General features: G+C 39.1%; 2 protein-coding genes across 3 annotated transcripts; one reads left to right on the forward strand and one right to left on the reverse strand.

Moving 5' to 3' along the window:
• Nucleotides 1–265: 265 nt before the first annotated feature.
• Nucleotides 266–6,095, forward strand: LOC133530115 (facilitated trehalose transporter Tret1-like). Its single transcript, XM_061867955.1, has 8 exons — nt 266–426; nt 1,250–1,479; nt 2,436–2,756; nt 2,840–2,951; nt 3,464–3,535; nt 3,872–4,089; nt 5,125–5,307; nt 5,825–6,095. Exons 1-8 carry the CDS (start codon nt 390–392, stop codon nt 6,062–6,064), a joined length of 1,413 nt encoding a protein of 470 aa, XP_061723939.1. The 5' UTR covers nt 266–389; the 3' UTR covers nt 6,065–6,095.
• A 1,517-nt stretch (nt 6,096–7,612) lies between these two features.
• Nucleotides 7,613–25,258, reverse strand: LOC133530456 (glycosylphosphatidylinositol anchor attachment 1 protein). Of its 2 annotated transcripts, XM_061868367.1 has the most exons (12): nt 24,831–25,258; nt 23,578–23,697; nt 22,532–22,691; nt 21,639–21,917; nt 21,181–21,295; nt 19,128–19,218; nt 18,211–18,454; nt 16,697–17,137; nt 12,566–12,848; nt 9,579–9,681; nt 8,844–8,921; nt 7,613–8,260 (listed from the first exon to the last, which is right to left on the reverse strand). In XM_061868367.1, exons 1-12 carry the CDS (start codon nt 25,077–25,079, stop codon nt 8,159–8,161), a joined length of 2,265 nt encoding a protein of 754 aa, XP_061724351.1. In that variant the 5' UTR covers nt 25,080–25,258; the 3' UTR covers nt 7,613–8,158. The 2 variants fall into 2 exon arrangements, with proteins under 2 accessions (XP_061724351.1, XP_061724352.1); XM_061868368.1 differs by lacking the exons at nt 7,613–8,260; nt 8,844–8,921; nt 9,579–9,681 and adding an exon at nt 10,253–10,492 and having other exon boundaries at nt 24,831–25,257.
• Between the last annotated feature and the right edge of the window lie 176 nt (nt 25,259–25,434).

Below are 25,434 nucleotides of genomic sequence, written 5' to 3' on the forward strand. Positions count from 1 at the left end.
CTGGTCTGGGGCAATTTTAAGTTTACCGTAGCGATTAAAACGCAACTGTCACTGTCGCACATGGAAGAGTGATAGAGACAAAGCGTTTCTATGTCGAAGCGATTGTCACCTTAGCTAGACCGGCTGTAAGTACATCGTCAATATCATGTAGCTACTCGACAGCTGCACTACCGTGCCTTCACAGATCACGTTGTGTGTGGTAATTCCTCAATGATGCTACCCTAGTATTTGCTTTAGCTTACCGTGGGCCGTGATAATGTTATAAGTAGATAATTAGCGTGTCTGAATATTCTCATCAATATTATCAGTAGTGCACACGATGGGGTAGGATAAAGTGAATGAATGTAGCGTAGATTTGAGACTTGTATAAGTATAGAATAATATAAACAATGTCTTTCTTTTGGCAATTACTTTGTACTGTCGTGGGTAAGTAACACACTCTAAAGCAGAGACGCTTTTCATATATATTTTCGTACATTGACTCGCCTGCTGACATCTCTACTGCACTCGCATAATTTATATTGCCGTCCCGCCCATGATGCCGGATGTCAGTCACTGTGCGAGCTTGACAGCAATATAATAATGCGAGGGCGATAGAGATATCAACAGGTGGGTCGATGTGCGAAAATCTACGTGTTATGGCTCCTCTACATGATGGCCCAGCGTAGGCCAGTCCTAGGGACGCATTTATGCTTTAGGGGGAGCAAGTGATATTGCTATCTCATTTCACCGCATAGCTGCGTCCCTAGGACTGGCCTACGCTGGGCCATCGTGTAGCCACCAAAAGTATGGTGGGTAGACGTTGTATGGGGCATACTGAGCAACTTTTACTATGAGACCAACCCCGAAATAGCGAAAAAAAATTGCCTCTCCCAAACATTTTGGTTGGCGGATGTTGATATCTTTGTATAGAAAGGTCAATTTTTTATCGCGATTTCGGGGTTGGTCTCATAGCAAAAATTGCTGTATACAACGTGTACTCACCCCACTTTCAGTGGCTGGTGTAACACGTACCTATATATATGAAGAAGAAAGCGTCTCCTATTTAGACGACAACGCTTTGATGAAAACTATCGCATACCTTGGACGAATAAAACAAAGCTGACAATGTCTATACAAAGACGCGTTCCTCCAATATTCAGCGCTATCTATTGGATAGAAGTTGTGTTATTTTGAAATGTATGAACGTCAATATCCCCTAGAGATTTCGACATTGCACTCGAGGGGTTAATGTTGGTCTATCTTCCAGTGAGCTACTCCTGCCTGACCTTGGGCGTGACGTTCACCTGGCCCTCATCAACCCTTCTGCTGTTCCGCTCCGAGAACACACCGCTGCACCGCCCCATGACGGAGACCGAGCAGGCGCTCTTCGGCAGTCTGTCCTCCATTGGAGCCATGATCGCTACGCCAGTCGCTGGGTATCTTTCGGATGTCAAAGGACGGAAATGTTGCTTGGTCATGTTTTCCTTGATGCACGTTGTGAGTATTTACCTAGAGTCAATTAAATATATGTGGCAGGGATAATTATCACCAGGATGAGACTAAGACAATAATGAGTAGAGAAAGAGATAAAGGACCTACATAATAATGTTAACAGTATTAACATCATAGCGTTAGCTGCTGCACCTGCCACATTAATAAAGGCGTTTTCACATCGGCATCCGATATCGGATATTTAATTCGTGCCTACACACGTAGGTAAAGCATGTTTGTTGTAGTTTGCATGACCGCTACAGACGGCGCCCCCGCGGCTTTACGCGGATGTAAGATTCTATATCCGATATCGAATCGGACAATGTGAAAACGCTCTAAATCGCTTCGATAGACTTTATAGAAACACGCACAGTGCGCTTTGAATGCCGAACTACGCCCGACTGATTGATGTAAGGGCGTGCGCTTAGCAAACTTTTGTGTACCCACCATATTATGCAAGCACGTATGGTTTACTCTGAATTATGCATTAAGATCACGCACATTTTCCACCAGAGGTTCCTTAGAATCCGCAGATACCGTTGCGCGACACCAGTTTCTCCGGATTCCGAGGTGGTATCAGTACCCATGTGATCAAAGTCTCTTGTGAGGTGGATGCGACTGACTTTATGTCAAAATATAGTTCCCTTCACAAGCTCGTGAAGGTCCATGCATACTGTCTCCGATTTATACCTATTCGTCTACTCTTTCGACGTTCAAGCGCAGCATGTTTTAGCCAAACCGTGATGACACGATATCATTATTTCGCGTCTACTCTATTAGGCCATTTGAATAATTTGTGTAGGTCTGTAGATATATTTATGATGAAGAAAGGACGTTGCATCGGCCGCTGAAATATTGTGGTCCCATAATAATTTGCTGTTTGATTGAAATCATGTAGACCGTATCCTGTCCCACGAAAATAACTACAAAGTACTTTAAGTGATATATAACTTGTTCTACAGATCTGCTGGTCAATGATAATAACCTCAAACCGGGTGGAAGTGGTGCTCACAGCCATGTTCGTGTCAGGCATCGGCTGCGGCGCCTCCTTCGTCACCCCCGTCTATATCAGCGACTTCTGCCAAGAATCCATAAGAGGCCAGATGACCTCAGGAGCCGTAGTGTTTTACGCAATAGGAACCATCATCTCGTACATAGTTGGTGGATTTTTGGACTACTTCAAGAATGTCTACGCTTGTCTTGGAATTTCGGTGCTTGGGGTCTTCCTACTAAGTCTGATGAGAGAATCGCCGTTGTTCCTCATGATAAAGGGGAGAGAACAGGTATGCAACTTCCATTTGTGCTGGTTATTCAAATCTTAAAGGGTGCTAAGTTTATTACCGGTTTGCATTTTTCTATTTTGCAGGAAGCAAAAGAGTCTTTAGCTTTCTTCAGAAATGTGAAGCCCGATTCAAAGGAGGTACTATATGAGGTCGAGACCATTCGACGCGGACTAAACCCTGAGATGGACGACCTAGGTAACATAACATTACTTATTAAACCTAATTGAGGCTGACATAGAGTTTTTTTTAATACCACGTCGATGGCAAACAAGCATACGGCCCGTGAATGGTTAACAGTCACAGTAGCCTATGGACGCCTGCAACTACGGAGGTGTTACATACGCCTTGCCGATCCTTTAAAACCTGTACACTCCTTTTATGAAGAACCTCATACTGTAGCCCCTCGAAAAAACCTCATGCCCATTACACCGCTAGAGCGTTCGCGGGAGGAAATGCCTCTTAAACCGCACAGTGCGCGACTATTTAGGTTATAGGACGTGAAGATAAACGGCGGCCGTTGGCATAATGTTAAACAATTCTTGAGAGCACAGCCCATTGTATTGTACAAGCGGTAGAACACACAAGGAGGCAAAGTCTCTCCTTAGACTTAACGATTCAATGTTGCTTGTGAGTCTCCTGAAATTGTATGCTTATCATTACAACTATAAACTTTAATACGAGTCATACATTTTTAATGGTTTTTACAGGCATGCCAGAAGAGGAAGGCAAACTGAAACCCATTTCGGACAAGAATAATTTATCGTTGTTTGAATTTATAAGTAAGTTACTTACCTACTCTGTATTTCTGAGAAACCCTGACGTGTTAAAATTTTTTTTTACGAAAATCTTGCAAACACTTTACATATTCTCGACCGAGGTAATAGACTTTAATAAAGAATCAGTCGATGTCAATCTCTTATTTTTAGATTAGCAGAGATATCATCCACAGCGCAGGCTTCGTCAAAAGCATAGATACAAAACAGAATCCGCAACAAATTTCGTCCAATTTACATAATTAATACATAATAATAATAATTTATAATTTATATTATAAAGAATCAAGATAATAATTGATGTGTTGTTTACAACGGTTTAAGATGGGCCATCTTTTCCAGGAAATTCCTACTCGACCCGTCGCGCACTCGCCACCGCCGTGGTCCTCATGACATTGTCAATATTCCAAGGCCTAATCGTGGTGCAAGTGTACGCAGAGCCACTGTTCACCGAGGCCATTCCCAGCATGTCGCCCACCATCTCCAGCATTCTGTTCGCCACGGTCACTTTCATAGTTGGCCTCGTCACTGCTTACCTTACCGACATTGTTGGGAGAAAGGTAGGTACATAATGTTTATGTCCTGAAGTGCCGGAAAGTTACCAAAAATTACTTTTCAACATGGTTTCTATTCCCATAATGTTCTTTTTCCAACTTTTTGAAAACTTTTACATCTGTATGATCTCTGCGTACGTTGGGACCACAGCATTGGTTGTTTAAAGGCTCAGGCCTTTAAACAACCAATGCTAACTACATCACAGCTATGCTGTCAGCAGCATTGCCTGAAAAATTACCTAGTCAATTGTGTTACACAGAAGTAAGTTCGTTAAGTCAAAACTGGGATTTCGTGTTTACTCGCCACACGCACATAATAATAACTCGAGGCACGCCCTTTGGATGGCCTTTGTTTGTTGCTGCTGTTGCGATACTTGCGAATCTACTTATAAGAATTGTTAGTTTGGATTCTGGAAGTTAACAGGTTGGAAACAAAAACCCGGCCAACAGCGTGTCGCTGCCGGGCCACGCTCAGTGTAGGGTTCCGTATTTGCCCGTCCATCACAACACCCCATCATCACCTAAACTAACGATTCTTATAAGTAGATCACTATCGCAAGTATCGCAACAATAAATAAATAAATAAATATTATAGGACATTATTACACAAATTGACTAAGTCCCACAGTAAGCTCAATAAGGCTTGTATTGAGGGTACTTAGACAACGATATATATAATATATAAATATGTATAAATACTTAAATACATAGAAAACACCCATGACTCAGGAACAAATATCAATGCTCATCACACGAATAAATGCCCTTACCAGGATTTGAACCCGGGACCATCAGCTTCGTAGGCAGGGTCACTACCCACTAGGCCAAACCGGTCGTCAAAATGCATTTTTAGTTACGAATTAACGATTAACGGTAGCCAGCTGAGTAAGTGTGCGTGCTAAATCGGCTTGCCATGATCATGAACTCTCGATTTCGTCTTAAACGACCCTACCCCTGCCTATCAGTCAACTCCTATGCTTGTATTAGTACTGAACGTAAGCCGTATGAGTGACCTTCCTTCATCTTTCCATCTTTTTCCAGCCCTTAATGGTGTACTCCTCCCTCGCCACGTCGGTATGCTGCATGCTACTCGGCTCGCAGATCCATCTACGCTGGGCTCCTCATAGCGCGACTGCTGTGTTCATGTACCTGTTCTGCGTGGTGTATACTATAGGAGCAGGGACTATCCCTTACGTGACTGGCCCTGAGCTGTTTCTTCCTGAGGTATATATTTTCTACCAAGTATTCAGACTGAAAAGACGGTGACCAAATTTGTAAAATCTCTCAATTCATTGGGAAATTTGTTTTATATGTGTGTTCCTCTATTCACAAACTGTTAGACTGCATTGGGAAATCCCTTTGTCATTAAATCAGGATTTGATAATGAGATCCTAGGATCCCGGTCCTGGGACATCTAATAGTGATTTGTATTTTTTTTTGTAATGGATTGCGCACACAGCGACTTTTTGCAGCTCAATGGCAGTTGCAGTCTGGTCATATCGCGATTCAATCGCGCGTTCGCGAAACAAAAAAATACACAAATCATCGACCATAGTCGATCTCTAACTCATGCATTTTCTCTCAGAAAGCACCACTTGGTGTAGTTATATAGTTGGCCTAAGACCATAAAATTATAGCTTAAAGTTTTGTGAAGCTATTTCTCTTTTATTCGGGATATTTCGCATAATTATTACGACCTCCATTATGGTGGGGTGTTTACAATATTTTCTCATTCTTCCAGATAAAAAGCTTCGCCAACATGCTGGTAACGGAATGGATATGGCTCTGCACCTTCGTCATTCTTTTCGTGTTCCAACCGCTCGTGTCCACCATTGGGCTGGGGCCAGTCTTCTACATTTTCGCTGCTATCTGCTTGGCTTCAGCTGTTTTTTCACACTTTTGTTTGCCAGAAACTAAAGGATTGCCCGTCGATGAGATACAGGCGCTGTTTAGCAAGAAACGTAGTAGTATTTATGCATGATTGTTTTTTATTAAATGCTTATACTCGTTGATTACGTCTTAACATTTTTATTTACCTTAATGTCCAGGCAATAAGGTCAAACAGCAATCCAACGTTGGGCGGGAGTCTTCTACATTTTTGCAGCCATCTGCCTAGCTTCAGGTGTGTTCATACACTTCTTGCCAGAAACTAAAGGATTGTCTATAGTTGAGATCCAGGCGTTATTTAAGAAGCACATAATCTTAGATTGTTTAATGAAAATAAATGAAACGAAACATACTCGTCGTCGACCTGATTTTTAAGACTTCAATGTCTTGTTGTGGTTGTTTTTTTTTATTACATGATTGATTTTGTAATTACGGTAATTCCACGAGACTGTAACGTCAGTTAAAAATTCTTTCGTGTGTTCTTACATTAATTAAGCAAATTTAAGTATCCAGATATCTACCTGTAGGGCTACGCCAGACATACAGACACTTAGATTTGCTTAATTAATGTAACATCACAGGCCTTTGCGTCTATTGCAGACGATTTAAGCATTGCTGTTTAGACAACGGGTTTCGTGACTGTGGAGGCCGATGCGTGAGCGGCACGACCTCCCACATTTTTGACAGAGAAAGCTCATGCCACCTGAGGTTCCAGTCCCAATTTGCTTTCTGCGACACCTGCTATCTAATGCATTAAACCAGGCTTGGTCGCATAGCCTTCTCCCCTCCACAGCACGCTTGCGCCATTCGTCACGGTCTTCAGCTAAAGTTTCCCAGGCATGGTGGTCGATTTCAAATGCTGACATGTCTCGCTTAACACAGTCTTTAAAGCGCAGCATCGGTCTTCCAACGTTCCTTTTAGCATACGCAACTGCACCAAGCAAGACACGTTGAGGTATTCTAGAGGGTTCCATCCGGTGCACATGCCCCAGCCACCGCAAGCCTCACTGTTTGAGAAGATCGGCAAGACTGGGCAGCTGCGCTTTTTCAAGAACCCTTTGATTTGTCACTTTGTCCTGCCAAGTTATGCCTAAAATGATGCGTAGACAGCGCATGTGAAGTGTTGAGCCGTCGCTCCTGTTTTGCATACGTCGTCCAGGTTTCTGCTCCGTACAAGAGTATACTTAGAACGCAAGTCTGGTATACTATCATCTTGGTTCTAACAGTGAGGTGTTTGTTACACTACACCCTTGAACGTAGCCTCCCGAACATAGTCGTTGCTTTGCCAATACGAATATCGATCTCTGCATCAAGCGAGTGATTGTTTGTTAATGTAACAACACACGAAAGAATTGGTAACTAACGTTACAATCTCGTGGAATTACCCATTACAGTTTAAGTATATCCGTTGATACTTACGTTTTATACTAGACGAGTTGGAGATAGGTAAGGGTGCAATTACACTTGCCTAATGCAGGAGTCAAACCAAAGCATGGCAATGCTTTCATGCGGCAAATGACCCAGTGTGATTGCACCTTAATTTAGGTATCCACTTCTCTTTCATTTCATTTCGTTAGTTCTCTCTACGACTCTGCTAGTTAAGTGTTAGGTGATTATACTAAGGACATCTAAAAACTGCAAATTTCACAAAACTTATTTATTAAGTCTTTGGAATGACTATTTTGATCATGAATTCGGGTGTATGCAGCACAAATACAGGTATATCGCATAATAATACTGTCATGATGCACAGATATGACGCTAAACACGAAGATTTTCGTACATTGACCTGTCCGTCTATACCGGCGCAAGATATCGGCGGTCAGTGACACTGTGCGAAGGAGACAAATATAACAGGCGCGTCAATTAAATTTGCATCAAGCAGAAACGTCTGCGAACGATGCTGTTAACCTTTGGAACGCCAAGAACAGCTAAAGTCGTTGTTACTAGTCGTGCCCACAGCGCCAAGAACAACTATAGGTGTTATGGCGGACGCTGTCAAAGTAAGCTTCACACTTTCGAGTCAGGTTTAGGTACATTAGCTCGCTTGCGCCGCGTATCTTGGCGTTTGAGTGATGTTTGTCTATGACATAGTGTTCAAAGGGTTAAGCTTAAATTATTTCTAGGCGGGTCAATATACGAAATAATTCGTGCTTAACGTCCTCACTTTAAATACTAATAATGTTGTTTAAGCCGGTGCGTCAACTGTGTTGCACACTATCTGCCAGAATATAATCCAGATGGGCAAGATGGTCGCTGACGCTACGTTGAACAACCAGTTTCCGTAGATCTGCAACAATAGTACATAGAGAGGGGGGGGGGGGGGGGGTAAATTAAATTTTGCAAACGAGGTATTTAGCCGCAGGCTGGATTGTATTAGAGTCGGGTTTGCAATATTTTTACCCCCGGAGTTACACACAATGTTTTTCATCACACTTGCGAAGAAAAAACTAAAATTTAAACGAAATAATTCTTAAATACGGTGACATATCAAACATTCGTCCGCCATTTTGAAATTTCTTGACAGGTAAGCATCGAGGGCACAGACCTATCCGGCAATCAGCCACGATTAATAATTATGTAAGAATATTTTAAACGGCTGTTAAATTAATCGAATTATTTCAAACATAAACAAAAATATTAAATTATAAACGTCAGTATTTTAATAGTTAAACTCATTTATGCTACTTGTTTTGTATGAAAAAGACATAATTTTAAAAAAAGCTATAAACCCTAGGGAGTTATAGCTTTTTTTTACAATCCATAATTCCCGCGGGAACAAAATAGGCCTTTGTTCTTCAGTACCCCTGCATGAAATAAGGTCGTTTTCGAGCAATTGTGATGAAAAGGAACATATCAGACAGTAAACTCACCAGGGAATCAGCGACGGAGAACATGACCGCTTGCATGGCGGCGTCGCGGCCGCGGCCCGCCGCGCCTAGCCACGGCTCCTAAACAATATCCTATATTATTCAATGTACTGGCAGCAGAGTTGGAGTATTAATTAAGCTTAATAGATAATTTATATTAACTTTATCAAAAAAATGTTTGTTGGAAATCCTTATTCGTTTTGAAAGAGCTACCCAACGATACCCCACACCAGTGGGGCGACACTCCTCCTTTCGGCTTTTCCCGGCTCCGTTCGGCTCAGCATTGCTCCGAACAATTATTAGGGTTTGCACAACTTGACGTCCCTATACACGACACTATGCACGACCACAGATAAGATAATGACTTGAATTTTGACAACCCTAAATAGGCGAAAGGGATAGTGCCATACATTAGAAAGGGATAGCACAATTCGTCCCTGAATCGCTGTCAAACTTCGGATTTGTAGGAAGTGTCATTTCTGTACAGTAATACTTTTATTTATTCTGTGCCCACACCATAGGATTAAAGCAAAAAGAAAAAAAAAACAATTTATAAAACAGGTACTCTATTTTTTTTGTATTTTTTTCTTTAACGTTCTGTCGCCATGCATGATTTATGTGTCCATGTCAAATTGTAGCTATCACGGAGCAAAGCCGCGGGCGGACAGACGGACGGACATGGCGAAACTATAAGGGTTCCTAGTTGACTACGGAATCCTAATTAACAAAAAAAAATACCTCTGGGAACAATGTGCTGCTGTACAAGATCATGGACAGCGTCACTGCGGAGAGCGGGTGCAGAAGCAGACAGAAGATCCGTTTCAGGAACAAGGCGATGCCACTGAAAGCATCAATAGTCATTTTAATCACATCATTTTTGAAGAGCTGATACTCTTCCAACTTCTGGAACGATTTCTATCAAACATGGCAAGGAACCACCGCAAGGAAACTCACTTTTACCATAGAGAAAAGAGTAACATAGAGTGCTCACCAGACCTCGGACAGGGTGAGCTGTTTTAAGAGTTTGCATAATATGGACATACCTACGTAGTCATTCAATGGCAGATGTGATGTAATTGAATAACGAATTAAATTATTCTATTTAGATCTTTACATAACTAGCAAAACAAATTAATTGTATAGCAAGCCTCTTTAAATGATAAGCATATTATTTTATAAGCTGGTCTTCGTCTGCTTCTGTCAGTCAGAAATTAGAAGACGTCATAGCTAGAAACCCAGACTTAGATCTGTTTAGGGACTATGCTGAAAAAATTTCGGAAGGAACAGATGTGGACGGTATTTTAATGTACAACTTCACTCCGCTCACTTCAGTGGAAGTAGAAAGGTCTTTTTCCATCTATAAGTGGATATTAAACTCAAGAAGAAGTGCGTTGAAAATTGAAAATCTAGAAAAAATTATAGTTCTTTATTACAATAACCAATAACAAAGAAAAATTTGAATAAATAAATAATACTTACTCGTTTTGTACATAATGCACTGTCATTTTTGTTTAATTATTATTCATGAATTCTTTTTAATATTTCATCTTGAGGCATATCTATATTAACATCTACACTTGACATTAATGACGTAAAAATGGCTCACTCTGTCCGAGGTCTGGTGCTCACTCCATACTAGCGTTGAAAAAACCCTGAAAAATACGGGAAAATTTCCAAACGACTCGTTTTTTTTTCAAGTTTCGAAAAAATCTATGAAAATTTCAGTTACAATACTTCCGAAAAAACGAACAAAGTCGAAAAAAACAAGTTTCTTTTTAAACTTCTGTATTTTTACATATGAACTTAATTGGGAATTTAAACAGGAAGGTTAAGGTACACGTCTAATTTACGTGTTATATATTTGACACTGTCATCACTCATCAGTGGCATTGTGTATGACGTTTTTAATTTTTCTGAATAAAACAGAAAAAAAAAACGAAATTTGGTAAAATTCCCGAAAAAAACATTTGATTGTCTCCGGAATTTTCATCCCTACTCCATACATCAGTTTTATTACCAAAACACTTATTATTTTCGTAGTCTACATCTAGCATCGAGTAGCGGAATTCACAGTACCGCTACTTGACACTAGATGTCTTGAGTGTCGCGACTGACCAAATATTGTACCTACTGCTCAACAATTTACAACTTATATTACAAGCAGAAGGAGTTGAAAATAGAGTTCCAGTTAATCCGGTTACAATATTAGCTGAAAATTGTTGAGCATTAGACTCCGTTCGTCGCAACATCTATTGTCAAGTAACAGTACTGATAATTCCGCTTCTCGATGCTAGATGTCGACAGCAAAAATAATAAGCGTTTTTGTACTTACTGCTTACTTATTTATCTATGCTTTCACGTAAATTGCTTTGACAGGCATTTCGTGGCTTTTATGTTAGCTTACTTGTTGTTTTCTTTTTTATTTTGCCACGAATAAACGCTCTCTACTCTAAAACCGCATCGTTATCGGACCATCCGTTAGAGAGCTACGATGCTACAGACAGATATTGGCGTCAAACATATAACACCTCTCTTTTGGCGTCGTGGTTAACCCTTTGAACGCCAAGAGCCACTAAAGTGGTCGTGTGCTATCGTGCCTACCACGCCAACGACCACTAAAGGGGTCATAGCAGACGCTGTCAAAGTTTTACTGTTGACAGATAAGGTTTAAATTCGTTTCTCAATAGTTGACATGTTGGCGTGTATGCCACATTTTGGTGCGAGACAGAAAGCGTTCAAAAGGTAAAAAAAAAATCACTTAACAAATAAGGTAAACAATCTTGACATATATCTTTATTGAAAGACGCTTTTTAAAAATCAGTAACTATTACTTATTATGAAATCAAAATAAAGAAAATAATCGTATATGATTTATAATTCGTACATATTTACCGTGACTTATTTTTCAAAAGTGTTTTTCAATCAAATGACACGGCAAAATCGCCTACCTTCTTTTTAATGCTAAAAAATTAAATATAGTTATGCATGCCCACAAACAAACACATTGTCGCCAACTCCACTAATAACAATATGTTGACTAGATCAGCACTCACCTCTTGTTTCCGCCGCCATTCGTCACCACCACAATCACCAAGGCCACAGGAATGTACAAGACAGCCATATATATCATGGCCAACTCTAGCGGGTAGTTATTCATGCCCATAGACAAGCACACTGTTGCCAGCTCCACTAGTAATAAGACATTGACTAAATCAGGACTCACCTCTTCTTTCCGCCGCCATTCGTCACCACCCCAATCACCAAGGCCACAGGAATGTACAAGACAGCCATATATATCAAGGCCCAACTCTAGCGGGTAGTTATTCATGCCCACAGACAAGCACACTGTCGCCAGCTCCACTAGTAATAAGATATTGCCTAAATCAGGACTCACCTCTTCTTTCCGCCGCCATTCGTCACCACCCCAATCACCAAGGCCACAGGAGTGTATAACACAGCCATGGCCAACCCTAGCGGGTAGTTATGCATGCCCACAGACAAGCACACTGTCGCCAACTCCACTAATAACAATATGTTTACTAGATCAGTACTCACCTCTTGTTTCCGCCGCCATTCGTCACCACCCCAATCACCAAGGCCACAGGAATGTACAAAACAGCCATATATATCATGGCCAACTCTAGCGGGTAGTTATTCATGCCCACAGACAAGCACACTATCGCCAACTCCACTAGTAATAAGATATTGACTAAATCAGGACTCACCTCTTCTTTCCGCCGCCATTCGTGACCACCCCAATCACCAAGGCCACAGGAGTGTATAACACAGCCATGGCCAACCCTAGCGGGTAGTTATGCATGCCCACAGACAAGCAAACTGTCGCCAACTCTACTAGTAACAAGATGTTAACTAAAGACAACTCCTCGTGGGTGATGTGACCCTTGCGGAGGAGACGGGGGAAGAAGGGGGAGATTAGAGTGAGAAGGACAGATATGGCGATGAGGCCGTAGTACACGGAGAATTCTGATGGGTAGTCGTATGCCGCACCTGAAAATATTTTAAATCTTAGAAAATTATATTTAGAAACAATTCTGTAAAATTGCATAATAAAAAGCGAGAATCCCAGATTATATTACATGTGTAAATTCTAGGATCAATTCATGCTTCGAATCCAGCAGCTAATGTACAGTCAAAGTCAAAGAAATACATATGTATTTACACTTTTTTACCTCACTTCTTTGTAATAAGGCGAAAAATGTAAATAGATTTTTGACGTCGACTGTATATGGCGTTATACGCCTCTGGACATTATGATGTAATTCTGGTCCCAACAGTTTACGTTTGATAATTCAGTCACTACAGCCCCATATTCAGCTGTCAAACACACGATCTTTTCTTAGAGTTTATACATCATAATGTCAATAAATTAATCAGAAGATAAATGGTATTTATCTCTGAAGTACCGCCCCACAATACAATAGATAGATAGATAGATAGATAGATAATAGTTTATTCATCACACATGGTAATAGGTACATTTAAAATATACATCATGTACATAATATCTATACTACTAACAAGTGCGACTAGTCAGGCATTTTTAAACTAAAGTGCATGCATGTCATAATTTGTAACATTTACACTTCATTAAATTCATTAATGTTATACACAGTCTTGTTTAATAATAGGTTTTTCACTTTAGCACGAAACACTGTCAGTCTTGGTTCTTTTTTGAGATGTTGGGGTAATTTGTTATACAGTTTACGACCAATAACTCCTGGCATTTTTTTTGACATAGCGAGTTTGTGGGGGCTTAAACAGAGGTCGTTTGGGTAACGATTCGGGCGCTCAGATGCTCCTTTCTTTCGAAACATGTGTATATTCTCCCGAACAAACATAATAGTTTCAAATATGTATTGAGCCACTGACGTCATGATTTTCAGGGTTTTGAAAAATTCTCGGCATGTGTCTTTGTATCCGGCATTCATGATCACTCTTATAGCCTGCTTTTGCATTTTCAGTACTCTCTCATGGTCTGATGAGTTTCCCCACAGTATTATACCATATGACATAATGGAGTGTACATAAGCATAATATGATTGAATTAGACACTCACGTGAAATAATTGTACGTAGTTGTTTAAGGGCGTAAACGCCAGTTGCCATTTTAGCACATACATGGTCTATATGAGTTTTCCATGTCAGAGCGGGATCAATGGTAAAGCCTAACATTTTAACCATATTAGAACTTTTTAAGCAGGAACCATTTGATAAATCTATTTTTACTTCATCACTGATAGCAGTCTTTCCGTTAAAGAACATAACATGGGTCTTGTCTGAGTTTAAAGTAAGGCCATTATCGTTAAACCACGTATGCACAGTTTCCATTATTAATTTTATTTTTTCTATAATTATTTGATTGGGATTGCCTTTCACGACTATAGTAGTGTCATCTGCATATATTATAAATTTACCATCTATGTCTAGTTCTGCAAGATCATTAATGAACAGCAAAAATAGAGTGTTGCCTAGCGCTGACCCTTGAGGTACTCCTACATTTGGAACCGTTCTTGGTTTTGATTTTATTTTCTTTCCCTCTATTTCAATTTCCACTGTCTGTTCTCTGTTATTTAAGAATGACTCTAAAACTTGCAACTCAGATCCATTAATGCCATACATTTTTATTTTTAGTAATAACAATTGATGATCAATACTGTCGAAGGCCTTCGACAGATCTAAAAATATTGCGGCTACTTTTTGTCTCTTGTCTAGTGTTTGTATGATTTCATTTGTAAGCTGCAATGCTGCTGAGGTAGTTGATCTTCCTTTTCTATATGCATACTGAGAGTCACTCAAAAGGTTATTTGTCTCCATGTGGTTCATTATAGTGTGAGATATTAATGATTCTACCACTTTTGATATTGTGGGGACAATTGTGATTGGTCTATAGTTTGTTACCGATGATTTGTCACCTTTACCTTTAAACAGTGGATACACACGTGTTTTTTTTAGTTCTTTAGGATAGTCGCCTGACACGTAGATTGTGTTAATCACGTAGGACATTAAATTAACTAATTCGTCAGATTGAGTAAGATAATTCAGAAGTTCACCAGTTATATCATATATATCTTTTGTCTTGGACTTGGATATTTTATTCTTCATAATTTCTTTTAACAGCTTTGGGCTTGTTGGTCGGAAATTGCATAATTTTATATTTGTTTGTGGTTTACTCATATTACACAAAACTTTATGCGTGTTTGTGGATCGAGTATTTAATATATCGTTACCGATTTGGGTGAAATATGAGTTAATATAATCTGGCACTTCGTTGGATTGAACTGATTTTAAAGTATTATGATCCTCCAAAACTTCTGCTCTTTGTTTTTTTACTTATTAATTCTTCGAGTTGTAATGCAGGATATTGGCGTTTGAATTGATAGAGGTCATTGAGGTCCTCCTGGAGTTTTATTACATGGTTGTCTATCCATACTAGTTCATTGATGTTTTGCTTCATTTTTTTCATCTTGTTGGGTACATGAAGATCCATGTTCATAATGTATCTATTAAAAAATAATTGAAATGGCGTTTCATTACTAGAGCTTATTAACGTTTTCCAGTCATATGATAACATAGCTTTGTTAAGATTTTCCATATTAGTCTCAGTATATTGTCTTCTTTTAATATATTTGGATTTTTGTTTTTCTACATATTTATTTACAATGTTAACTCTTTGAGCATCATGGTCAGATACTCCTGCAACTAACGACTCTACGGTTATAATATCTTCCGGTATATTTGTTACTACGAAATCCAGCGATGTCTTGCTTTGTCCTTCGATCCTTGTAGGAAAATTTACCACATTTCTTAGATTAACTGGTGTCATTACATCTACTAACTCCATTTTCCGATTTGTTTTTACTAAGAAATCTACGTTCCAATCACCAGTGAGTATGATATTCACATTTTTATACTCTTTACTTGAGAATAGATCGAGCATTTGCTTTAGAGTTTCAATGAATATATTGAAATCACCGTTATTACTGCGGTATATAGCTACAATTACAGTCTTTATATTATCGATAGTTGTTTCAATTGCAGCTAATTCGCAGTGAAATTCCTTCGACAAACTTTGTAATCTGCTGCAGACTTTAAATTTCAGTGAGTCTCGAACAAAGATTGACACACCACCGTGTATTCGTTTTGGTCGCGTATAATGAGAACCATGTATATATCCTTCAATTCTAATATTTTTTACTTCGTGTGGTGTAAGCCAGGTCTCAGTAAATACCATGACTTGTGGTTCTTCTTTATTAGCAATGGTGTGTAGTAATAGTACTTTGTTTCTTATGCAACTTACGTTTTGATGGATTATTTTGAAGTTATTCATTGTTTTGTCGCTTTGGGTGTCATTATACTTAGGATCGAAAAAACATATCATTCTTTGGTGTGCAGTGTTGATTTCTAAATTCTGTCGATTTTTTAATTATTGGGAAATAGTAAGGTATAGTTCCTTTTTTCTTCTGAGACACGTCGAATATAATACCATAAGCCATAATGATATGAAAGTAACTAAAGTAAACTAATCGAGCTGTTCTCACGTCTGTTAACTGACGGATATTGCTCATTGCAAAAGCCGCAGAACTCAGTCTATTCGAGATATTAGCAATATATGGGGGTGCCACTAGAGTTTAGAATCTAAAGCTATACCAAGAAAAATTGTACTATCAACTAATTCTAGTTCCTCACAGTGAAACTTATTTGCACATGCCTTACGGTTCTTTTCACAAACATAATATATTTAATATTTATCTCATTTAACAATACATTATTAACATTAAACCAATGAATCTCTGTTTAAAATAAAATTAACACAATATAATCGGTACGTAAACTCACCAATCTGACTTAAAAGTATAGGCGAATTCATAACAGCATAACCCAACAAATGCACCAACAGATAGTTCGCCCCAATATTGACAATACTCATGCTAGACTCCTCCTTCTCTTTCCGTCTCTTTCCCCCGCTCTTCTTGCTTTTTTCTTTCCCTAATTCTGTTCTGAACTTTTCTTTAAGCTCCCTTGATTCTTTGCACTCATTGTCATCAGATTCTGTGACTCTCCTGTGTCTAAGTGTGCTTCCTTCAGATTTTATCTCCTCGGGTTTATAATCTCCTGGTACCTCAGGTTTATAGTCTCCTGGTAGATCGGCGCCTGATGTTTTGCGTTTGGGTTTGGGGGGCTTTTCTTCTTCGTTGTCTTGTTGTGTGGTCACCCAGAGAGATAGGGCACGGATGAGCATGGCGACGCATAGGAGACAGAGAGAAGGCATGTATTGACCTGAAAATAGGTAAACAATAAAACTGTCATGGCTGTGTTTGTCGGCCGTAACATTATTCTTTTGAAAATATAGTCTATGTCTACTGATTGAAACTATCAATTGACTCTATAAAAAAAACACCTGACCAGTTCCAATCACGGCTGAATATCTTGAATAGGACTGCTTCTATTTCCAACAAACACCTCACCACAGAATAAGTAGTATTACCGAGCTAAGAACCATTTCGACAGACGAGAATTTGGAAATCAAAAAACTGAAATAAAATCGATTCATCCGTTAGGGAACTACGGGAACTAAGGAACCTCACAAATACATGTAATTTGGGGATAATTTACACGGCTCGCGAACTCTCATTCTACTTACAATGCGGACTATCGGCATTCGATTCAGTCGTCTGATCAAATCTCGAAACTCGCATACGGGGGGGTGTTCTGTCTTTTCGACCAAGTCAAGTCAAGTCAAGTCTTATTGACCGAATTTCACTTGCCAACCAACTTTTCGCAGACGATTCACTATGGAAACCAACATTCGGCAAAACTTTCATTATGACAAAGTTTTACTTGGTACTCGTAGAATTATTGTTAAGTAGATTATTATTATGAATGACATACAACATTTGGAATACATTTATTTGGCCAAATCATTCATTCGGTTAAATAATTTAATATGATAAAACTCTTGTAAATCGAAAGAAACAAGATAGGTGCGACGACGAGCGAAGCGAGGAGGAGCGTGTTAGGTGAACTGCGACGTAACAGCGCAGCCAGAACCGACTTTATTGCGTCGAACGATGTTAGATTACAAAAATCAATTTTTTATATTTCGTATTACACTTACAAAGTTTCTGCTACCTTAAACATTGCGTTTTAAGTGTATTTTCAAATTGTTGTCCAAACATACAGTTGTTAACTGTTAGGTTGGGAAATAATACGAATTATTATGTTGAGTAGCTACTTGATCATTCGGCAAAATGAAATGCGAAAAATTGGTTGCAAAATAATCTTCGGCAATGATTTAGAGGCCCTTATCAAAAGTATGTAGTTAGAAATTTGTGACAATAGTTAACACTTACCGATAGAAACGAATCTGTTAGTAGCCGCCATCATGTAGAAGAAGTAACTCTGATGGAACCTCTCTAACAAATTGTTTAGCGATCTCAATATGCTCTCCAGCGCCATACCAAGGCGGTAGAAGTTGGCAGAGGTTAGAGCATTGACTTTAGGAGGCGTGCCGGCTGGGTCGGACGCGTCTCGGCCTTCTAATGTGACGGCTTCGATACCGAAACGGTGGAACAGGCCGTGGTTGCCATTTGGTACCTGAAAAGCAAAGGAATTTAAGTATTTAAAGGTTCCTTAATACAATCTTTTATCGCCAACTGTACTTTTCTTTCAAAAGTCATCTATAATCATCGAGACGATTGTAACAAATCCAGACTCAACGTTATTGCGTCGTTTTATTGCAAAGATCCCATGTCCTTCAGTCACTCATCTGACAAGGAAAGGTACCCAACTGTCCGGTTCCGATTTGATTTATATTTATATATGTTATAGAGTAGTCTAAAATAACGGACACGTATTTTTTTTTAGCTGCCCAAACTCAACCTATTGGGAGAAATTGTCCTCCAAAGTACTAAAAAGTTACTAAATCTTCTAACTCCTATAGAAAGTGATGCTCGAGCAACTTGCTAGGTAATGGCTTGTTTAAGTACATGTTTGAGAACAGGAAAAAATAATTTACACGTGTTTTGTTATATCTGCTTAAACTCAAGTTTTCCTAAAAAAACACCCGTCTTTATGTGTAACTTTTAGCGATAAGATATTATAATACTTCGAATGTCGATTTTTTTAGGAAAAAATGAGTTTAAGCAGATATAACAAAACACGTGCTCATTATTTTTTGCATCATCAAAATTTGACAAAAAATTTTTATCACGCACCGAAAAACGTTTGTAATCGGTTTATCTATTCTGTTTTTAGTATAGGTACTCACCCCAGCAATTTGCGTGACGACTTGCCCCAGCAGGGTGTAAACTCCGTTGGTCCACTCATCTACCGTATTACGATTGCGTATCCACGAGTAGCTGAAGCAAAACAAACCTTATTACCTTACCACTAGGGTGTAAATATTAAAGTCGTTATCCTATCAAGACAAAGTTTTAATTTTTGTTAGATTACACAACGATCCAACTGCCGCCTGCAGTATTTCCGGACCGGCACGACCTTCAATCATTCAAGAAAAGAGCGTACTCTTATCCCTACCTTACCTTATCTTATCTTACCCCTTTGTTGCGAGTGTCCATGGGCGACGGTAATCGCTTACCATCAGGCGATTAAAATGCTCGTGTGAATCATATATCATAAAAAAAAGCGGCCAAGTGCGAGTCGGACTCGCGCATGAAGGGTTCCGTACCATTTATGACGAATTAAAAAAAAATCTACTTACTAGATCTCGTTCAACATTTTACCACTTTGGACACACATTTTACCACTTTGGAAGTGTCTCTCGCGCAAACTATTCATTTTAGAAAAAAATGATATTAGAAACCTCAATATCATTTTTGAAGACCTATCCATAGATACCCCACACGTATGGGTTTGATGAAAAAAGTTTTTTTGAGTTTCAGTTCTAAGTATGGGGAACCCCCAAAATTTATTGTTTTTTTTCTATTTTTGTGTGAAAATCTTAATGCTTAATGGTTCATAGGATACATCCACTTACTAAGTTTGAACAGTATAGCTCTTATAGTTTCGGAAAAAAGTGGCTGTGACATAATCAGACAGACAGACGGACATGACGAATCTATAAGGGTTCCGTTTTTTGCCATTTGGCTACGGAACCCTAAAAACAACCGGCGAACATGACGAGCCATGATCACTGCACAATATAGAAGGGCCCGTCGGTCACTATCTTCAAGCAACACCGGTTTCCAACACGTCGGAAGGGAGGAGCCCAAGCGATATCTTACCGTACAAATTATTCTGCCATTTTTTCGGTGGGAAACGTGCACAGTCGCACAGAACTCACTACATACAAAATCCAAACTGTAATGACGACAGAAACACATAGAAAATGACACACGTCGAAGACAAATCTCGCACACCTCGATCTCTTTTTGTGTACGGACACACAAGCCATAGGTACAGTTGAGGTTACTTCAGTAGAGGGGAAATAGTACTAATGCCGTCTCTTATCCCGGTGTTGCTCGAAAGTCACAATAGGCGGACTCAAAAAGGTGTTGTTTTGTACGACACTATGAACAAAACAAGCAAAAGACCCGGGTACGTCCTTAAACTACGTCCAAAAGAGAGGTATGGGCATTGTGAATGTCATCTCGCTTTGTGTGGTAGGGCACAGCACAGCGGATGTCATTCCAGATCTAGAGCAGAGCCCAACTGGGGAAGTACCTCCGCCTTCTCTCTCCACTCCTCTGGAGTTGCAGGCGTACATCTCTACGGAGACTGCTTACCATCAGGCGGACCGTATGCTTTTTTGCCACCGGCATAGTATAAAAAAAGAGAGTTCTTTCGCAGCACTACGTCCTTTTACAACAATCAGGAAAAGGGAAAATATTTTTTAAAAACACAAAGACGGTTCCAACGATCATGTTCAAAATAGTTTTGATACTCTTAAAGACTGTCCACGACAAAAAGTGGTCCTGCATGATCTGGTATCTCTGTTTACCGAATGCACATTAATTTCAAGTATTTATTTTTAATAATATGTATATATAATACTATACGAAAAAGAAAACTCGATAGGATCTGCTGATCTGAAATCCTTTCGTTAACCTTAGAGTGCTTGACTGCTTGCGCTAAGAGCATTTTGGCGCCCCTGGCATACGGTACATTTTTTCATGGCTTTTTTTGTACTACTAAGTGTAAAACTATTAATGTCACCTTTTCTAATAGTTATTCATTTATTTTATCCTATAAAAATGATAACAAACTTATTTATTCATTATTTTAAACAAAAAATCAGGTAAAGTATGGGCGGTAAAATACCGCTGGATGGCGCGATTACTCTAGGGTTAAATATCAGTTACCTGTTCTTGTATGAGTGGTGTATGCCAGACTTAACACAGAGCTTGTGGACCAGATTACTGAGGTCCAGGTTAGGCAGCTGCCCGTTCAGACCTTCGACCTTCACTTCGATGTATTCTGAAACATCACATATGTATTGACTAACCCACAAAATACCAGACTGACAAATACGATATTTGAATATAACTGTTAGTGCTAAATTATTAACAGTATACAGTAACTAGGGACAAACAAGGAAAACATAAAGAAATATATTAATAGTTTATCGTTTACATTTAGCTAAAAAAAAATCAGTTATTTCGTATTTTTTTGCTAGAAGCAAATGTCACCGTCATCACTTTAATTAGGTATTACATATAAATTCCGGTCTTTGCAGCAAAGTGCTGTTAAAATGCTAAATAAAATATAAACTCATAAAAAACACAATCCTTAAACAAGAAAACCGTTGAAATATACTTACTTATTTTAGGAGTATGTATCTCCAAATTGATAGCCGCCTGAATAGACCCAGACCTGCCCTTCAACTTGCCAGGATTCAAGCATTTCTTATGCTCAAAGCCCATGCCCAAAGCCCCCAGGTCCAGACTCGGCATACCAGGCGACCAGAAGCCGCCAAGACTGGTGTAGAAGGTTTCCGAGTCGCGTTGGATACCGTGGTAGGCTTCTAGCCACGCCTGCATGCCTAGTTGCTCATGCTCCGTTACTAGGAAAATTATATCCTTAGCCCAGTATTTTTGTGCTGAAACCAAAGTAGTACATTACTAAAGAGACAAGGGATTTCCGACAAAGTAGTTGTAAACTAAAAAAAGCTAAGAATCCCATGGACCACAATGAGAACAAATGAGTACATTCTGAGGGAACTAAAAATCACCAAAAAACTCTCAACAATCTGCCAGAAGAGGGCTCTCCGATTCTTTGGGCACATAATGCGATCACCACACCACAAAGGAAAGGAAACTCAGGCGGCAACTCATTCCACATTCTGCACATTCTAGAAAGAAACGAGCTATATGCCTGCTTATTCTCGGTGTGCCATGATAAAAACGTGACGATGTCACCAATTCAAAAAGTTCTTCAAAGCATTCCTGATTGTACATGCGGTAGAACATGCAAACAGAGCCAACGTCTCTTCAAAGGCTAAAAGGTTCTAAGCCGCCAGTAAGTTCGGGATCGCCGACAATACGAACTGCTCGCCGTTGGATGGAGTCAAGAGGAAGGAGCTGGTATTGTGGAGCGCCAGAGCAAAGATGAGAACAGTACTCCATATGAGGTAGAACCTGTGCTTTATATAACAAAAGTCGGTGACCCGGTGTGAAATATGTTCTTTCTTTTCTATATTCTATTAGTACTCACATCTCGCGAACTGCGCAAAGGCTAGCATAAGCGCGATGCCAGCAGCGGTGTCCTTCTGATGCGTGCCAGGCGCCCGGTGCGGCGCTGTAAGCACCAATGCTTCGAGGGACGCTGTTCGCGGTGCGCGCAGGATTCCATAGACGTTTGTGCCATGGTATACCTGTGGATAAAATTAAATTATATATCACTTATTTTCAGGCAACTAAAGCCCATAGACATACCTTACAAACTAACATACATACAATAATAAAATTAATAAAAATCATTTTGACGACGCAGTTTTCTGTTGTGCCACCTGTTACGGTGCGGGATTCGGCAGATTCCCACGAAACCGCCAAAATATCACACCCTTCGGTCAGAAGTCTGCGCTCGCGATTAATCAAAACAGGAAAACAAAGTACTCTTAACCTTAGTTACAAGATTTTTGTGGGTTGTATTAACAACATTTTATAAATTGTTCAAATTGTTGGCTTAACCTTTAGTATTAGGAATACTGTCCCGAGAGTCGTGCCGCTCTCGAGAACGTTCTCCGTATACTATGGGGAATATTCTCGAGTGAGAACATACCCCATACAAAACGGATAACATTCTCGAGAACGGCAGAACTATACCTGTCCCCCTGCTCCCTATTACTTATCATGGGCATTTTCTGCAAATTAACATTCAATGTGCCTCTTTGGATATTTACTTGTGAAAATGCCTCCCTGGCTTTAATATACATTTCCCACAAACCATGCTTAACCTAACCAAACCAGTCAGAAATAACCTAATAAAGGCTATACAGACCTGTCCTCTGCTAAAAATCTATTGCTATGTCAGGGTCAACTCACATCCTTCAGATTATACCAGATAGGGTTTGTAAAAACAATTCTATGAAATATCCTATCCAATACCCCTTTATTGGTACTGTTCACATACACTCATACAGATCGTGTCATTCACAAAGAAATGTGCCTGGACTCATAATGTCATGTTATTTAAGGTTAGATTTGACAAATCTGTGCGTCATCATGGATGACACGAATACAGTATAGTTTTGTACTGACCTGCCCTTTGCCAAGTGGGTAGTCGAGAGTAAAGTTGTGTGTGTACACTTCAAGGTGTAGCTGGGACATCTTGGCCACCAGCCATGCCACCGGCATCTGCTCCGCATCCTCCAACTTGTACTGTCAAGAACAACGTTCAATAAATTTAAGAATATTTAGAAAAATAAATATAGAAAGAAAGCTTAGACAAAAGCGGCAAATGATATATATATAATTTAGAACATGTATTTTGTGAAAAGATAAAATTCAAAACCCAAGTTAATATTGCCTGTTGTTACCTGCTTCTATTTTCCTTTAAAATTCATTTGTAGTTTTACATGTATGTAAAATGTATAATTTGTTGGTGCAATAAAGAATATTTGGGTCTCTATTGTTTCCCATAAAGTTTTAAGCCATAATGTATTGTTTGCCCACATTTTCATTAGTCATAATTTGGTTTTTCTCAGAAACGCGTAACTTTCCAGGATTGCCATAAAACAAACTTAACCTAACCTAATCTATCTATAGGATAACCTAAGGAAATTCCTGAAAAGTTAACGGTTTCAGAGTTATGACTAATGATAATATGACTATCGTTACATTACGACTTTTAATAATTATGTCAAACAAAGGGATCCGAGAATATTTACTTACTTTATATGTTGGCACTGGCCATATATCAAATTAGCTTCTGCCGGCAACTTTGTCTGTATGGATAATGACAATTGATAATAAGGGCATTTATTTCTGTGTTTTTCACAAATATTTGTTCCTTAGTCATGGATGTTTTATATGTATTTAAGTACTTTCAAGTATATTATGTATATATATCATCTTCTAGTACCCATAACATAGCCTTATTAAGCTTACTGTGGGACTAGCTTGATTTGTGTAAGATTTTTGCATAATATTATATATTTATTTTATCCTATTTTCTACCAGTGATAAAAAACACAAGTAGATATTCAATTAACAGAAAAAAATATTATGATAATCATTGATATAGTATAGATGATAATAAGCTTAGAATAAATTTAAAAGTGGAAAAACTACTGCCTTGGGTGAGACTTGAACTCACAACCTATGAATCGATACTCCAGTGCTCTGCCATCTGAGCCACCAGGACCTCCAGATCCATAAGCAACAAATTTTCCCACCATATGGGGCTAGGGGACCCATAAATTAAATAATTTAGATGATAATAGTTGATATAGAGTTATTTTAAATAACAATATTGGTTATAAAGGCAATTTTATACAGGTCACTATGCTTACCCGAATCTCGTTCGTGAGCTCATCAAAGAACTGTTTAGCGGTATGTTCACCGTTAAACTCCGTAGTCACGAGGCCCGGCAGTAGCGCGTTTTCCGAAAAATACGTCTCGTTGTTGAACTCCTTGTTGCCTAGCAGCACGAACCAGGCGAGCGCTCCCACGTACAGCACGAAACACAGAGGCCCGTGGATCTTTTTCAACACCCGCACCCATTTTACGGACCGATACTCTGGGTCTGATAACAGACCCATTGTGATCGAATCTGCTGCGTTTGTGCGTTACAATGTAATAGTTATCAATGAACCTAGAATAAACAAGTACTATATGTTTAATTTATTTTAATATGATGAAGAATATTTAAATTAAATGCCTAAATTCTTTAAATTATTATCTGAAACGAGCTCGTTTAATCAAATAAGCAAAAAGCATATAATCACTAGTTCCATACGAACATCATTTGTTTTGTCAAAGCCGCTGTCATTTGAGGAGCGTTCAGATTAAATGAGATTTTCTCTGATAAAATTGAATTAAAGGCAAAGAGTAAAGTATGTATATATTAAAGGTATAACATTTTATCAAACTAATTTATAATCCGAGTTTTCAACA

This window comes from Cydia pomonella, chromosome 22 (genome assembly GCF_033807575.1).
Source record: "Cydia pomonella isolate Wapato2018A chromosome 22, ilCydPomo1, whole genome shotgun sequence".
Classification (NCBI taxonomy): Eukaryota; Metazoa; Arthropoda; class Insecta; order Lepidoptera; family Tortricidae; genus Cydia; species Cydia pomonella.

Bases quoted from the DNA above. Each gene is read 5' to 3' on its own strand.
- LOC133530115 (XM_061867955.1), top strand. From the start codon at position 390: ATGTCTTTCTTTTGGCAATTACTTTGTACTGTCGTGG. The intron at 3,536-3,871 runs GTAAGTTACTTA...CATCTTTTCCAG, and splicing joins ATCGTTGTTTGAATTTATAA to GAAATTCCTACTCGACCCGT. The intron at 5,308-5,824 runs GTATATATTTTC...TCATTCTTCCAG, and splicing joins CTGAGCTGTTTCTTCCTGAG to ATAAAAAGCTTCGCCAACAT.
- LOC133530456 (XM_061868367.1), bottom strand. From the start codon at position 25,079: ATGGGTCTGTTATCAGACCCAGAGTATCGGTCCGTAAAATGGGTGCGG. The intron at 22,692-23,577 runs GTCAGTACAAAA...TTTTATCCACAG, and splicing joins ACCCACTTGGCAAAGGGCAG to GTATACCATGGCACAAACGT. The intron at 8,922-9,578 runs GTATTTTTTTTT...GATATTGTTTAG, and splicing joins GCAGCACATTGTTCCCAGAG to GAGCCGTGGCTAGGCGCGGC.